The 14,776-nt window shown below is 35.8% G+C and overlaps 1 protein-coding gene across 2 annotated transcripts; it reads left to right on the forward strand.

Annotated features, from left to right (window-relative positions):
• Positions 1 to 1,335: 1,335 nt before the first annotated feature.
• LOC100777538 (uncharacterized) lies at positions 1,336 to 14,742 on the forward strand. Of its 2 annotated transcripts, XM_006600927.3 has the most exons (13): positions 1,336 to 1,796; positions 1,993 to 2,094; positions 2,184 to 2,264; positions 8,835 to 8,944; positions 9,089 to 9,224; positions 9,868 to 9,966; positions 11,731 to 11,818; positions 12,094 to 12,542; positions 12,612 to 12,788; positions 12,904 to 13,101; positions 13,409 to 13,735; positions 14,388 to 14,500; positions 14,591 to 14,742. In XM_006600927.3, the coding sequence occupies exons 1-12, from the start codon at positions 1,524 to 1,526 to the stop codon at positions 14,478 to 14,480; spliced, it is 2,133 nt and encodes a 710-aa protein (XP_006600990.1). In that variant the 5' UTR covers positions 1,336 to 1,523; the 3' UTR covers positions 14,481 to 14,500; positions 14,591 to 14,742. The 2 variants fall into 2 exon arrangements, with proteins under 2 accessions (XP_006600990.1, XP_025982253.1); XM_026126468.2 differs by having other exon boundaries at positions 1,337 to 1,796; positions 14,388 to 14,742.
• The last annotated feature ends 34 nt before the right edge of the window (positions 14,743 to 14,776 follow it).

The following is a 14,776-nucleotide window of genomic DNA, read 5'->3' on the forward strand; positions in this document are numbered from 1 at the left end:
AATTTAATAAATTAATTAAAAAAATTAACCAAAACAATTACATCACATAAATTAAACATGCATTCTTAAATTAAAAAAATACTCGTGTCATAAATATTAAAAATAAACAAACATAAACTTATTTGTCCAAAATCAAATAATAAATAAATAACATTACAAAAGATTCTTAAAGTTAATATTCTAATTGTTTAACAAAAATTCTATATATATCTTTGTTATTGTTGGAGTATTAGTCATAAACTTAAAAGAAAATACATAATTATTTTTTCACAAAAAATTATATATATAATATTACGAGTGAGTAAAAAAAGGAACCAAGAACAAATTTAAAAAAAGCCGACCAAACATTTGATTGAAGGGTGAATAACATAAAAAAAAAAACTAAGAAACAAAGAGCGTGGAATGCTGGTGTGCTATTGAAAACAAAACGAAGTAAAGTGAAATATGCTGTAACACGAATCGAAGAGAGTCGCTGACAAAATAAGCTCGGCTTAAGCTATGTAAAAAGCTCCTCTGACCAACTTTTTAATAAGCTCCTATGCTTAAATCTTTTATTCATTATAAGAAAAAATTGTCACTAATTTAGAGTTCAATCAAAAGTTAAATAAAATTTGATCAAAAATTGTTTTTAACAAAGATTAAATTTAATTATTTTTATAAAATAAGTTACTTAAAATTTAAGAACTTTTGTGTAAATATTTGTTTGGCCCAACTTCTAATTTTAAGGAGAAAAATAAGCTGAAATTAAGTCAGGCTAAAATATCTTTATATTTTATTTTTTATTTCATGTTTTTTCCTTTTTTTTACCACAATATTTATGGCTTTCTCTTTTTATCTTTTCCTTCGTAGTTACAAATTGCAATCCATCTTTCTTAACTTGCATCTCTAATCCACCAAATATGGAATGGACCTTGATATTTTTCCAATCCGGGCAAGGCAATTCACGGTAAAAAAGTCGTTTAAACGGAAAAGGGAACGAATGAATGCAGTAAGTAAAAAAGAACAAACAATGAATGATGGTAATATGAGTTTAACCCATTGGATAGCGCAGTCGTATAAGATTTTTTTTTATTCACATATATTAAATGGTTAATATTTTGTTAATTAGGAAAATTGAATTCACTAACTTTCTCCTTTTTTCTTCCTCTTTTCACCTCAAACTTATCTTACATTAAACACAATGTTAGCCAATGATAATAATGTAATATAAGATTAATTTCTAAATGAATGAATGAAAGGAATATCTTACCCATCAGATTGAAAAACACTTATGATCTGACAGAGGATAAAGAAAGACGAGTTTAAAAGAGACAGGTGGCAGGAGCTATAAAGCTGAGAACCGCAATCCATATTTACCTCCCACATCGCCGCCTTTCTTGCCCAGAGTAAACGAACCCAACCCACAAATCAAAATCAATCTCATTTTTTTTCCAATTTCCAAACTACCCTTCTTCCACACCACATCACAACACACTCAGATTTCAGAATTCTTCAGATTCTCACAAAATTCTCTCCCCACCGCAATGGAGTCCACGCCGGTGAATTGGGAAGCCCTCGACGCTCTGCTCATCGATTTCGCCAAATCGGAAAACCTAATCGAAGACTCCTCCGCGCCGTCGTCGTCGCCGTCCCCGTCCCCGTCCCCGTCGTCGTCTTCGTATCACTCCCGCCTCGTCATCCGCCAGATCAGACGCGCCGTCGAGACCGGCGCCATTGACGCCGCCGTCGCTCTCCTCCGCCTCCACGCCCCCTCCATCCTCACCGACCACAAGATTCTCTTCCGCTTGCACAAACAGGTCCCCCCCCTCTCTCTATCTAATTTTTGTTTTCCTCTTTTTTCCGTCACAAAAAAAAAAAGTCTCACATAGGTTAGGAATTGAATCGAGGGAAAAGGTAATTTAAGTTCATAATTACGAACCAAAGCGGACAATACCTCGGATTCAGTATTAGGTCAGAACAAATTATTGTTCTGATTTTTTTATTGTTTTGTAGAAATTTATTGAGCTTCTGCGGAAGGGGACAGCGGAGGATCGAGACTCTGCTATCGAGTGTCTGAGGACGGCTCTCGCTCCTTGCGCGCTCGATGCTTATCCGGTATCTGAATCGTGAATTCGAATTAGCGCTATTGTTTGTTGTTTCTGTTTTGTTTTGATTTGGTTTTGAAGGTTGGTTTTGTATTTAAGGAAGCGTATGAGGAATTCAAGCATGTTCTGCTCGCGTTTATATATGACAAGGATGATAAGAATTCTCCGGTGGCGAATGAGGTATTGGTTTTAATTCTCTGCTTTTGCTAGCTCTTGGGGCTGTTTTTTGTGGCTAGTTTTGTTGAGAAGATAGTGTGTTGAATGAGATGCTCATTGATGTGTGTTAAGCAAAGCACATTGATTAGCACTTATTGCACTCCATGTTGTGGTGTTCTTTCGCACTCGTAGGGTATAAATTGTTGAGTTACCCATTAAGTATGTTGATTCTACTTATAAATGTTCAATTAAATGCAATTATTTTAGCAGACAAATCCTTCCGCTGATTAACTCTGTAACAGTGAGTTTAATAATTCAATTATACTAAATCAGGACCGTATCTATCATAAAAAAAATATTCAATTTTTTAAGCATGCTATGCTAACCCATTAGAGTCTCTGCCTAGGAAACACAACAATTGAATCAGATTGCATGGAAAAACATGGTTTGCTTTTCATCCCTGTGTTCCATGCTAAGCAGGTCTTAGAATCCTGGGAGGCAACAATGACACGGTTATTGGCTTGCAATGTTAGAGTGGATTTGCAGGTCAAATTTGAATTTAGAATGAGAAAATGAAATAACTATAGAGAAGTTATGAGTGAAGGGGATGGGCATGCTTTATAGTCTTCCGTGTAGTCATTGCAAAGCTGCAGAACCCTTTTGTGACCCATGACTGCAACTCAAGAGGGAGAGACTGTAAGAGAATGACTGTATACAGACCACTCTTTTTTTCGTTTATAGCATAGTGCATTGTAGTGACTGCAACTCAAGAAGTAGAGATTGTGAGATTTTGACTGTCACAACCAAAATAGTGTCCAAATCATGGTAATAACATGCTATAATGATGCAATGCCCATGGGTAGCAACCCCCCTTGGTTTTACCCCTGTGCTGGTGCGGGTGGCATTTTGGGGTAAATGTAAAAAGTATATTCCATCCCCAATTCAAACATCAATTTCCCTCTCTCTGTTTCAAAACATGGCCATTCTATCTGAATTCTGAAACCCAGCTACTCATTATCGCCAAACACCTTCTATTCTCAAGCAGTCTTCTGGGAACTTTGACCCTTTTCCATCAACTACAACATTCTTTTCTGTTTCTGGCAACATTTTGTTTCCTTAACTTTTGATGTTAGTTGCTTGTATATTACTTCTTATTGTTAATTTTGAATGTGTCATAAACTCAGTAATATTCTTTTAAAAAAAAATTGGCCATGTATATGTATATACTAGAATCCTGCCTAGGGTAGCTCTGCTATTCTTAGCCGGTCCCAAGCCCGGATAAAAGGAGAGGGTTGTGTTAGGCTTTCGACAGCCAACGTTAAACTTTGTCGAATCTCTATGACATGGATCAATTACGTAATAATGTGAATGCTAGGTCGTTGCCCGGAAGCAACGCGCTGTATGGCTCGAGTACAGTGTCAAAAGAGCAAGAGCCGCTGCATCGTTGCCCGGATGTAGTGAAAAGTAAGTAAGGGTTCCCACATTTTCGTGAACGGGTGTGGGTAAAGAAGCTAGTTCATGACAGGAGGATTCGCTTTGGTACATGGAATATAGGCACACTTACTGGAAAATCTATGGAAATAGTGGATGTTATGGTGAGGAGGAAGATCAATTTTATGTGCCTACAAGAAACTAAGTGGACAGGTGAAAAAGCGAAAGAATTAGACAACTCGGGATTTAAGCTGTGGTATACGGGAAAAATCAGATCAAGAAATGGGATAGGGATTATTGTGGACAAGGAGTGGAAGAAGGATGTCGTGGATGTAAGAAGAGTAGGAGATCGTATCATAGTCTTAAAATTGGTAGTGGGACAGGACACCTTTAATGTTATTAGTGGGTACGCACCTCAGGTTGGGTTAGCAGAACACTTTAAGGTAAAATTTTGGGAGGATCTAGAAGGGGTACTTCAGGATATACCCCAAGGAGAGAAAGTTTTCCTAGGAGGGGATCTCAATGGACATGTAGGTAGCGTGGCTAGAGGTTTTGAGGGGGTGCATGGGGGTTTTGGCCTAGGGGAGATGAATGGGGAGGGTAAATCCATCTTGGAGTTTTCGGAGGCTTTGGATCTTTCTATAGCCAATACATGGTTTAAGAAAAGAGAGGAACATCTTATCACTTACAAAAGTGGAGGGACATGTTCTCAGATAGATTTCTTCCTTATCAGGAAGTCTGATAGGAAGTATTGCTTGAACTGTAAAGTTATCCCGGGAGAGAGCTTGACTACCCAACATAGAGTTTTGGTTATGGATGTAAGAATTAGAGATAGGGCAAAGAGAAGAAGTCCTCTGGTAGCACCAAGGATCAAATGGTGGCACTTGAAGGGTGAGAAACAAGGAATCTTCCAACAAAAGATATGGGAGGGTTGGTGTGGACAATCACAAGGAAGTGCAAATGATATGTGGAACAAGATGTCCCAAGAGATTATTAAAGTGGCTAAAGAGACGTTGGGTGAATCTAGAGGTTTTGGACCTAGGGGTAAAGAATCGTGGTGGTGGAATGAAAATGTTCAGAGCAAAGTTAGAGTAAAAAAGGAGTGTTTCAAGGAGTGGTCTAGGTGTAGAAATTCTGAAACTTGGGATAAGTATAAGATAGCTAGAAATGAAACCAAGAAGGCGGTGAGTGAGGCAAGAGCCCAAGCTTTTGACGGACTATACCAAGCTCTAGGAACCAGGGACGGAGAAAGATCTATATATAGGCTTGCTAAGGGTAGAGAGAGGAAGACTAGAGATTTGGATCAAGTAAAGTGTGTTAAGGATGAAGAAGGCAAAGTCTTAGTGCATGAAAAAGATATCAAGGAAAGGTGGAAGGCGTATTTCCACAACTTATTTAATGATGGATATGGATATGACTCTAGCAGTCTAGACACAAGAGAAGAGGACCGGAACTATAAGTACTATCGTCGGATTCAGAAACAGGAAGTAAAGGAAGCGTTGAAAAGAATGAGTAATGGTAAGGCGGTGGGGCCAGACAACATACCTATTGAAGTGTGGAAAACTCTTGGAGATAGAGGTCTTGAGTGGCTCACCGAACTCTTTAACGAAATTATGAGGTCAAAACGCATGCCGGAGGAATGGAGGAGAAGCACGTTAGTGCCAATCTATAAGAACAAGGGGGATATACAAAATTGTGTAAATTATAGGGGAGTCAAGCTCATGAGTCATACCATGAAATTATGGGAAAGAGTGATCGAACGGAGATTAAGAAAGGAGACTCAAGTTACTGAGAATCAATTTGGTTTCATGCCGGGAAGGTCGACCATGGAAGCGATTTATTTATTACGGCGGGTGATGGAGCAATATCGCATGGCCCAACAAGACTTGCACTTGATTTTTATTGACTTGGAGAAAGCGTATGATAGAGTGCCTAGAGAGATTTTGTGGAAAGTTCTAGAGAAGAAAGGGGTTAGGGTTGCATATATTCGAGCTATCCAAGATATGTATGATAGGGTATCGACTAGTGTTAGGACACAGGGTGGAGAGTCAGACGATTTTCCCATCACAATTGGTTTACATCAAGGGTCAACCCTTAGCCCCTACCTTTTTACCTTAATTCTGGATGTCCTCACGGAACAAATCCAAGAGATAGCGCCGAGATGCATGTTTTTTGCAGATGACATAGTCCTCCTTGGAGAGTCGAGGGAGGAGTTGAATGAGAGGTTGGAAACTTGGAGACGAGCTCTAGAAACACATGGCTTTCGCCTAAGCAGAAGCAAATCGGAGTATATGGAATGTAAGTTCAACAAAAGAAGGAGGGTTTCTAACTCAGAGGTGAAAATAGGAGACCATATTATCCCTCAAGTCACACGGTTTAAATATCTTGGGTCTGTAATACAGGATGATGGGGAAATTGAAGGGGATGTGAATCATCGCATTCAAGCAGGATGGATGAAATGGAGAAAAGCATCGGGGGTGTTATGTGATGCAAAGGTACCGATCAAGCTAAAGGGAAAGTTTTATCGGACTGCGGTAAGACCGGCGATTTTGTACGGAACAGAATGTTGGGCGGTCAAGAGCCAACATGAGAATAAAGTCGGTGTAGCGGAGATGAGGATGTTGCGGTGGATGTGTGGTAAGACTCGACAGGATAAAATTAGAAATGAAGCTATTAGAGAGAGGGTTGGAGTAGTGCCTATTGTAGAGAAGATGGTGGAAAATAGACTTAGGTGGTTTGGGCATGTAGAGAGAAGACCGGTAGACTCTGTAGTGAGGAGAGTAGACCAGATGGAGAGAAGACAAATAATTCGAGGCAGAGGAAGACCCAAAAAGACTATAAGAGAGGTTATAAAAAAGAATCTCGAAATTAATGGTTTGGATAGAAGTATGGTACTTGATAGAACATTATGGCGGAAGTTGATCCATGTAGCCGACCCCACCTAGTGGGATAAGGCGTTGTTGTTGTTGTTGTTGTATATGTATATACTAGAAACTATATTTTACAATTGTGAGTTATTCATGTTTTGGTTTTTGACAAGTTTTATGTTGACTGCTGAGGCCATAACACAACACTTCTCCTTTATCCGTGCTTGGGTTCGGCTATAGACCATAGACGGAGTTAATAGAAATTATACAATATGTACATAAAAGTTTAGAATAGCTGCCATTAGTCTATCAAGTTTTTGTGGTTGGCCGCTACACACCACTATATGAGATTTATAACTATGGTTCCTAGGTGAATAAGTATGACATGGGTCTTACAGCAGAGAAGCCAAGTATCATCAAATGCTGCGCAGAGAAGCAAAATATTGAATTTCTTTTATTTTTTTCTCTTTATTTAGCATATTTGTGAAAAATAACTTAATCAAGGGTCTGTCTAGATTTAGTATAGAATATTGATGGACAATTAAGATTAACTGTGATAGTGCATTAATGGTGTATCGATGTAAGAATCTAAAATGGCTACTTGATGAAAGAATCTATGGGACATTAGTTAAAGTTTAGGGATTAATTGGCACAACTTTAGACTTGAGAGTTGAGACAAATGGTCTAGAGTTTAACGAGGCTTAGTGCAATTTTCCCTTCATATAGATAGTAAAATTTAATTCAAGAGAAATTAAAATGTTGCATACAAAAGGTATAGGTTTAATTACTTCTATTACTTCTTAAATTGTAATTCTATTTTTAATTCATTCTTGTGTAAAAATACCAAATTATTAAACTTACGAAATACTTTTAAGGAGAGATTTGATAAAGGGAAAGAAAATAATCAAGCTATATACCATACTAAACAAGTTGAACTCAAGCTTCATTTAAGCAAGTCATACACAAGCTTTAACTTTGACTCTATTAAACGAATGAGCCAAGCTTGAGTAGTGTGTTAATTTTTCACAAGCCACGCTTGAGCTTTAAGGAAACAACTTGGTTCAACTTGTTTTACACCCTTATTCAACACCCTTTGTTCAAAAAATAAATATATGGACCTTACTTTTTGTACTGTTCCCACACCATTTTTCTTTGTAAATACCAAGGTGCAATATTCCAAAAATAGGGTGTTATATGTAATAGGAATTTACCTTGGGGGATGTCAATACCCTATTTTTTCAAAAAAAATAATGAATTATGTGCTCCACCCCAGACATGGTATCTGGTTGCGGCTTTTGCAAGTAAATAAATGTTGCAATGGTTTTCTATGGAAAGTTTACACAATTAAGAATGCAAAATGTTCTTTCAGTAGTGTTGTTGTGCATGGACCATAGGTTAATAGTATAAATTGTCATGCCTGGAATAAATCCTTAAGCTTTTCTAATGTGTAAACATGAGCACATGTTAAGAAGCTGTAAATATACTACATTAAATAAATGTTTCTAATTACTTAAAAAATAACATAGAATGACTTTATGTTTTTTATATATTAGATGCTTTATTTTTCAATAGAAGACTTTGTAATTTTGTCTTCTTAAGATGTGCCCTTGGACACACTTTAGAAAAACCATTAATCATTTATCTATTTTGTATGATGGTTAGTAGATGCCTGACTTTTGTGGTAATGTATGTTATGTTATGTCCTTAACTTACTGTTAATGGCAGAAAGTAGAAACACTTGTTGGATGGTTTTTATTTGATTTTTAGGGCACCCTTATATGTGTCAGAGAGGCATCTTCACCTGGCAGCATCTTGCCAACTGTTTTCTAAGGATATGTCCATGCTCTTACAAAAACTCATTTCTTTCTTGGGAAAATAATATTATAGAAGACAGAACATGTTATCTCCCATTAGTTTTTTATTTTTAAAAGTTTTTCAGATGGACTGATTTTCATTTGATAATAATGATGGAAATTGAGGGCGAGTCCTGGTGCAGCGGTAAAGTTGTGCCTTGGTGACTTGTTGGTCATGGGTTCGAATCCGGAAACAGCCTCTTTGCATATGCAAGGGTAAGGCTGCGTACAATATCCCTCCCCCATACCTTCGCATAGCGAAGAGCCTCTGGGCAATGGGGTACGAAGTTTTTTTTTTTTTAATAATGATGGAAATTGTATTGACCCTTTTTGAATTCTGTTAGTGAGGTTTGTGTTTGATGTTATACTTTTGTTTGTATTTTTCTATGAATAGGAATTTGTTAAGCTCATGATCATGCTTGCTTAATGCTTATTTTATGCAGTGGTCAGAACACAGGAGGCTTGACTTAGCCGGATTTATGTCCTCTATGTTAAGGGCTCATTTAAATGCCTATGACCCAATTTTTTCAATGGCTCTGAGATATTTAATAAGGTTATCTATCAGCTTCTTCTCATAAAGTTTATAGTAATTGGTCAAACTAGGCTGTTTTTATTGCGATGCATTTTGCAGTTTATTGGAATTCTTTTGCCAAATTTGACATTTTATTGTACTTTTGTATTTCCTGTCTTTTTACAGCATACACAGGGTATATTGTTTACGTCAAGGTATTACATCACCCATCTCTGATCTGACTGAAAGATTGCTCCTTGAAGAGCGTGACCCTCCTGCAACACCACAAGACATTTTATATGAAGTACCACCTTTTGATGAGGTGAGATATCTATGCCGACAATTTTAGAAATCCTTGTGAAGTTGTTAGAGACTGGATCAGTTAAATGAAAGAAAATGGTATGTACGGTGTATATTATCACTCAAGTTATCATGATACGATATCAGTGCCATATGAGCACCAGTACATGGTTTTACTGGGGAAATGTCTTAAGTTAAAAAATATGGAAAAGCTGTAGTCATTCAAAAGGCCTTGATCTTGTACTCTGAATCTCTTCCTCAGATTTTTTCTTACCCTGCTCTCTCTCTTTTTCTTACCTTGTTCTGTCTTGTCTCCTCTCTTATTTCATTTCCTTTACCCAATTTTGCACTTGATCCACACTTCCGCCTGCCACATAATCAGGTATTATGAAACCAACAGCGTACTGATCCCACACCTTTCAGAAATGCTCTTGTGGGTCTTAATCCTCTGCTATTATTCCTTCTCCACTGTTGTATATCTTATGGAAGGATGTCTTATCAGAAGTCAAGTGCATGTTAATGGTGAATGTTATATTCTTTGAGAAGAAATTGATGAATCTGCCTTCACATATTTGTATAAATGGCACATCTTCCCCCATTTTCTATTTGTATTTGTACATGCATCACTTTTCAGCTGAAGCTATATGTTTTAATCTGCAATCCAGGTTGACATACAGGCTCTTGCACATGCTGTAGAGCTTACAAGACAAGGGGCAATTGATAGCTTGAGATTCACTAAGGGTGATGTGTTCCTGGCATTTCAGGTTACATATAATTTACAAAATTCATCTGCTTTTGCTTCAATTTAAATATTAGCAATGAATTGCTCCTGTTACATATAAATTACTTTTAGGATTAATTTTTTAAAATATAATCCGGTCTAGTGTAGATTACCTTTTTTTATATAATAAAAGACTTTAAAATCTCAATTTCTAGCTTATTATCTCTTTTTTATGCTGGGCTTATATCTTTTAATTCTACTTTGAGTATTCCTTTCTTCAGGTTAATATATTTTCTTGCACTATTACCCATAAAAACAATCCACTATTGACTTACTAATACTATTACATAACATATGCAACTAACAGAGACATATTAAAGCACATATTCATGATGGATAACTAAACTCTTGGAGCTTTAGATGCATGAGTTCTGCTAAAATATGTTATAATAGAATAATATTAAAATTTATAATAAGTATTCCATTTTTTTATAAAATTCTATTATTAAAATTACTATATATTAAATTATATGATGAATATTCTGCTATTAAATTTATTATATATTAATTAAATATTTGTATTTGAAATTTTATAACAGATTTTACTGTTTTATAATAGATTTTATGATAAAAAGGTATCTAACAGTCATTGAAATAAAAAAAAAAATTATGACATCTATTAATTATTTTTAATTTGATACTATACAAACATTAATTGTTAAAAGTTAAACCACATATTCTCAAAACAAAAAAAAGTCAAAACACGGTGCAACTGAAAACGAAAGCAGTTAAAGTTAAAAAAAAAAGTTGTCATTTAGGATTAGGGTTGTGAATGGCCATCTCTCTTCTCTGACCCAAGATGCAAGCGCAGCCATGAATGGAAGTTAGAGGAGGCAATGAAGTTAGAGGGTTGTGAATTGTATCGTATCACAAACAGCCGATACTAACTACCGTGGGTCTAACTTCTGCTCCGCCGATGGCTGTGCACTTGCATCTAGCGGGTCAGAGAAAAGAAATGACCCGATTCACAACCCTAATGGACCTAACCCTGAACGACAGTGTATTGTAGTTTTTTTTCTTTCTTACTTCAGCAACTTTTGTGTTTTAGTTGCAAGACAGACCATGTTTTGACTACTTACTTTGGACCGTCAGTTTTAAACTTTAACTATTGACTTTGGACCGTCAGCAACTTTGGCCTAACCTTTAACAGGTATTAAATAAAAAATATTTTAATTACCAAAAAAATTAAAAATATTTAATTGATATGATAATTGCTTTTATTTCAATTACTGTTTAATATCTTTTTATTATAAAATCTATTATAAAACATAATGAAATCTATTATAGTTTTTCAAATACAAATATTTTAAATAAATTTAATAGCAGAATATTTATTATAAATTGTAATATATAATAATTTTAATAACTGAATATTTATTATAAATTTTAATATTACATCATAACAAATTTTAGCTAAACTCATTCATATCATACTTTTAGATATTATTTTAGTTATTGATTATGAATAATGCTTTAATATGTCTTTGTTAGTTTGCATATGCTATGTTTTATTATTGATTGTGAATCTTACAATTCACAATGCAATTCAATTCGTGATTCGGAAAATGGGCCTTCCAATTCAAGATTTGTATCCCGATTCAACTTCCTTGATTTCATTTTCTTTCATTATTAACTTTTGGTGACTTTCAAAAAATAAAATTATTAACTTTTGGATGCATTGATGACCTTTAATTTTTTTAACCAATGTTACCTTCATAGCTTTATTGTTGTATTCTTTTTGTTGCAGAATGAGTTATGCCGGATGAGGTTGGATGCTCCCCTTCTCGATCAGCTTGTTAGAGAGTATTGTGTTTACAGAGGCATTGTTGACTCTGGTATAACATCTCTGCTGAATCCTTGCTCTTTGTGTGTGTGATATGTGTATACTTCCATGCTACTTTTATTTTTCATGGCATTTTCTCACATCATTAATCTTCATTGGATTTTTAGTATCACCAAAAATTTTAAATTCAAATTTAAAGTTGATTGTTTTATCTATATGCATTGTAATCTAATAATATGGGTGTTGTGCAGTATAGAGTTCTATTCCAAGTTACAACATATCATTATACTATTTTGATTGTTTCTTGTCAATTTATGATGAACTTAGCATCTGGGAAGCAACCTATTCCAGAAACTGTGAAATTCAACCCACAAGACCCTGGGTATTGCTCATCAAGGGATTGTTCTCTTGAGCTAGACTGTAATGCCAGCAAGCATTCTGATGGTGAAACTTCTGTTACCAATGCTCAGATGGATGGTTCCCCTGAAAATAACACTGATGTGACAAGCATGAGACGAATTGATTTTGAAGTACGATATGCTTCTGAACTCGCAAGCATTCATGAAGACTGTAGTACCAGTGGATCACAGCAACATGAAGATGCAAGTGTTTTGCAGCGAAGCAGATTGCCTGGGAATGGAGAAAGGAGCAAGCGCAAGCGGTGGAGAGGACGATATGATGACAATAGTTACATGCCCAATGCTTCTTTGGAAGAGAACAGCAAGCAAGAGCATAGCATTAGTACTATTGTTTCAACTATATCAAAGGAGAAACAGGTATCTGTTTGACAATTTTGATGGTAATCTGTCAAGGAGATTAATTATTGACAGAATATTGTTTTGCAGGGCTCTGAAAAGCTTTCTGTACATGATATTAGTAATGTGGAAGATAGATATGAGATTCTGTTGGGAATGAAGGAATTAGCTAGCAAAGGAATGGCTGCTGAAGCGGTTGAGGAGGTCAATGCAATTGATCCTAATTTCTTTGCCCAGAACTCAGTTTTGCTCTTCCAACTCAAGCAGGCAAGTGGCTTCTATTTATTAAGTTTATAGGAGAGTGCCAGGGAATGTCATAGGGCTCTGCATAATTGTGTTGGGAATGTTATCTTTTAATGAGGATTCCTGGTCCTGTCTATAGGTTGAATTCCTCAAGTTGGTCAGCTCTGGCGATTATAATACTGCTTTAAAGGTTGCTTGCACCCATTTGGGTCCTTTAGCTGCTTGTGATCCTGCTTTATTAAAGCCGTTGAAGGAAACTCTTTTGGCTTTACTACGACCTAATGAAGATGCTCTTGGAAATGCATTACCTCTACATGCTCTAGCTGCTTCTCTCCAGGTGTTGTGCATTTTAGCCAATCTAATATATCATCAATTAATGCCATTTCTTCGTATTTTGTTGATAATGGGATTTTCTTGTTCATGTTGCTTGTCTTGAAATGGAATTTTCTTGTTCATGGTTCTTTATAGTGTGATATTTCATGTGTTAATGTGGTTTCATGTATTATTCTGCATCTGAAAGCTTTTCCATTGCTATCTACGGTGAAGGATTTTGTTCTATTATTTTCTAATTTCTTTAATACCATATGAATGTTTTTACTTCGTTATCTTTTTTTGAATGTGAAATGCTGTTTTATACTGAATAGGTTGCAGTTGGTCGAAGGCTTGGTGTTGAAGAACCTCAGCTCATGAAAATAATGCGAGCCACTCTTTATACTCATAATGAGTGGTTTAAACTTCAAATGTGCAAAGATCGTTTTGAAGGTCTTTTGAGGCTTGATTCCTTGAAAGAAGCCAACACTCCCTTCCTTGCACCAGTCTCTACATCCAAGTCGTATGCTGATAGCTGCACAAATGGATCTTCTCAGGCTACAGTATCTTCAGGCACCAGGATGTCAGAAGATGGTAGCAGTCCAACTCAAGCATCTTCAAGGGATGTCATCTGTGACGAAGGTGCAATACTTAAAGTAATGGTAAGTTATGGATTCTTTCCATTAATTTTTTATGCAAAATAAAAATTAAAAATTCAGTTATTGTGCCACGATGCTCTGACCTCTGAAGCTTTCCATGCGTTTTGATATCTCCCATTCGTTTCTTGTTCGGCTACTTGTAATGAAAAATTTTCATTAAATATATTTCAAAAATTGTGGTTTCACTGTCATAATTTTTTAATGTAAATTTGCGTTTGTCATCAAAGCAATTCATCGGTGAATTTCTTTTGCAACTTCAAAGGCATTAATATTCAATATCTCTACCATTGTCTCAATGGGTGTCTGCACTGATTTTTTTTCCCTTCCTTTTTCTTAGTATTCTGTCCGATTTTATTTCAGTTTGTTTGACCCCATTCATGGATATGCCATCAAATATTATTTCTTTTACAAGGTAGTAAAAACAAATGCATTCAGTTTGTTTGAATCTTTCAGTTTTTCTTGTAAGTTAACTTGGGTGTCTACCTGTACATTAACTCTATAATAAGTATTTTTTCTCTTATGGCTACTAAATAATATTGATGTCTTGAATATTGTTTGATGTTGTTTAGCTTTGAAACTCATTCTACACTCCTCCATACAACTCATTTGGCATAATAGGGTTTCTTCTAATGATTTGAGTTTTTGTGGAATGCAGGAGTTTTTGGCTTTGCCTAGGGCTGATGCCATACATCTGCTTGCACAATACAACGGAAATGCAGAGACAGTCATTCAGCAGATATTTCCCTAGGCGTTGTGCAGGAAAATCGGGTTTGTTATTTATAAGAAAGGCCAAATTATTTTTTTAAATATTATTTGATTCAAATTTGTGAATTTTTTTTATACCCCTTGTACATATAGCTGCAAAGAGGGAAGTCACTGCAACGTTTGGAATCCGGATTGACGGAAATACTCTGTACAGAATCTCTTGATTATTGCCTCTCAGTTTTAATATGAGATAAGTTGTAATTAATAAAATAATTATTGGCGTAATTCAAGGGGATTCAGGAGAAGATATTGGTACTTGCGTATACTTTTTATTAGGGC

Source organism: Glycine max, chromosome 17 (assembly GCF_000004515.6).
Source record: "Glycine max cultivar Williams 82 chromosome 17, Glycine_max_v4.0, whole genome shotgun sequence".
Taxonomy (NCBI): Eukaryota; Viridiplantae; Streptophyta; class Magnoliopsida; order Fabales; family Fabaceae; genus Glycine; species Glycine max.

Excerpts from the sequence above, each read along its gene's own strand:
- LOC100777538 (XM_006600927.3), top strand. The coding sequence starts at position 1,524 with ATGGAGTCCACGCCGGTGAATTGGGAAGCCCTCGACGCTCTGCTCATC. Across the intron at positions 9,967-11,730 it reads ATGTGTTCCTGGCATTTCAG|AATGAGTTATGCCGGATGAG; the intron begins GTTACATATAAT and ends TTTTTGTTGCAG. Across the intron at positions 11,819-12,093 it reads CAGAGGCATTGTTGACTCTG|CATCTGGGAAGCAACCTATT; the intron begins GTATAACATCTC and ends TGATGAACTTAG.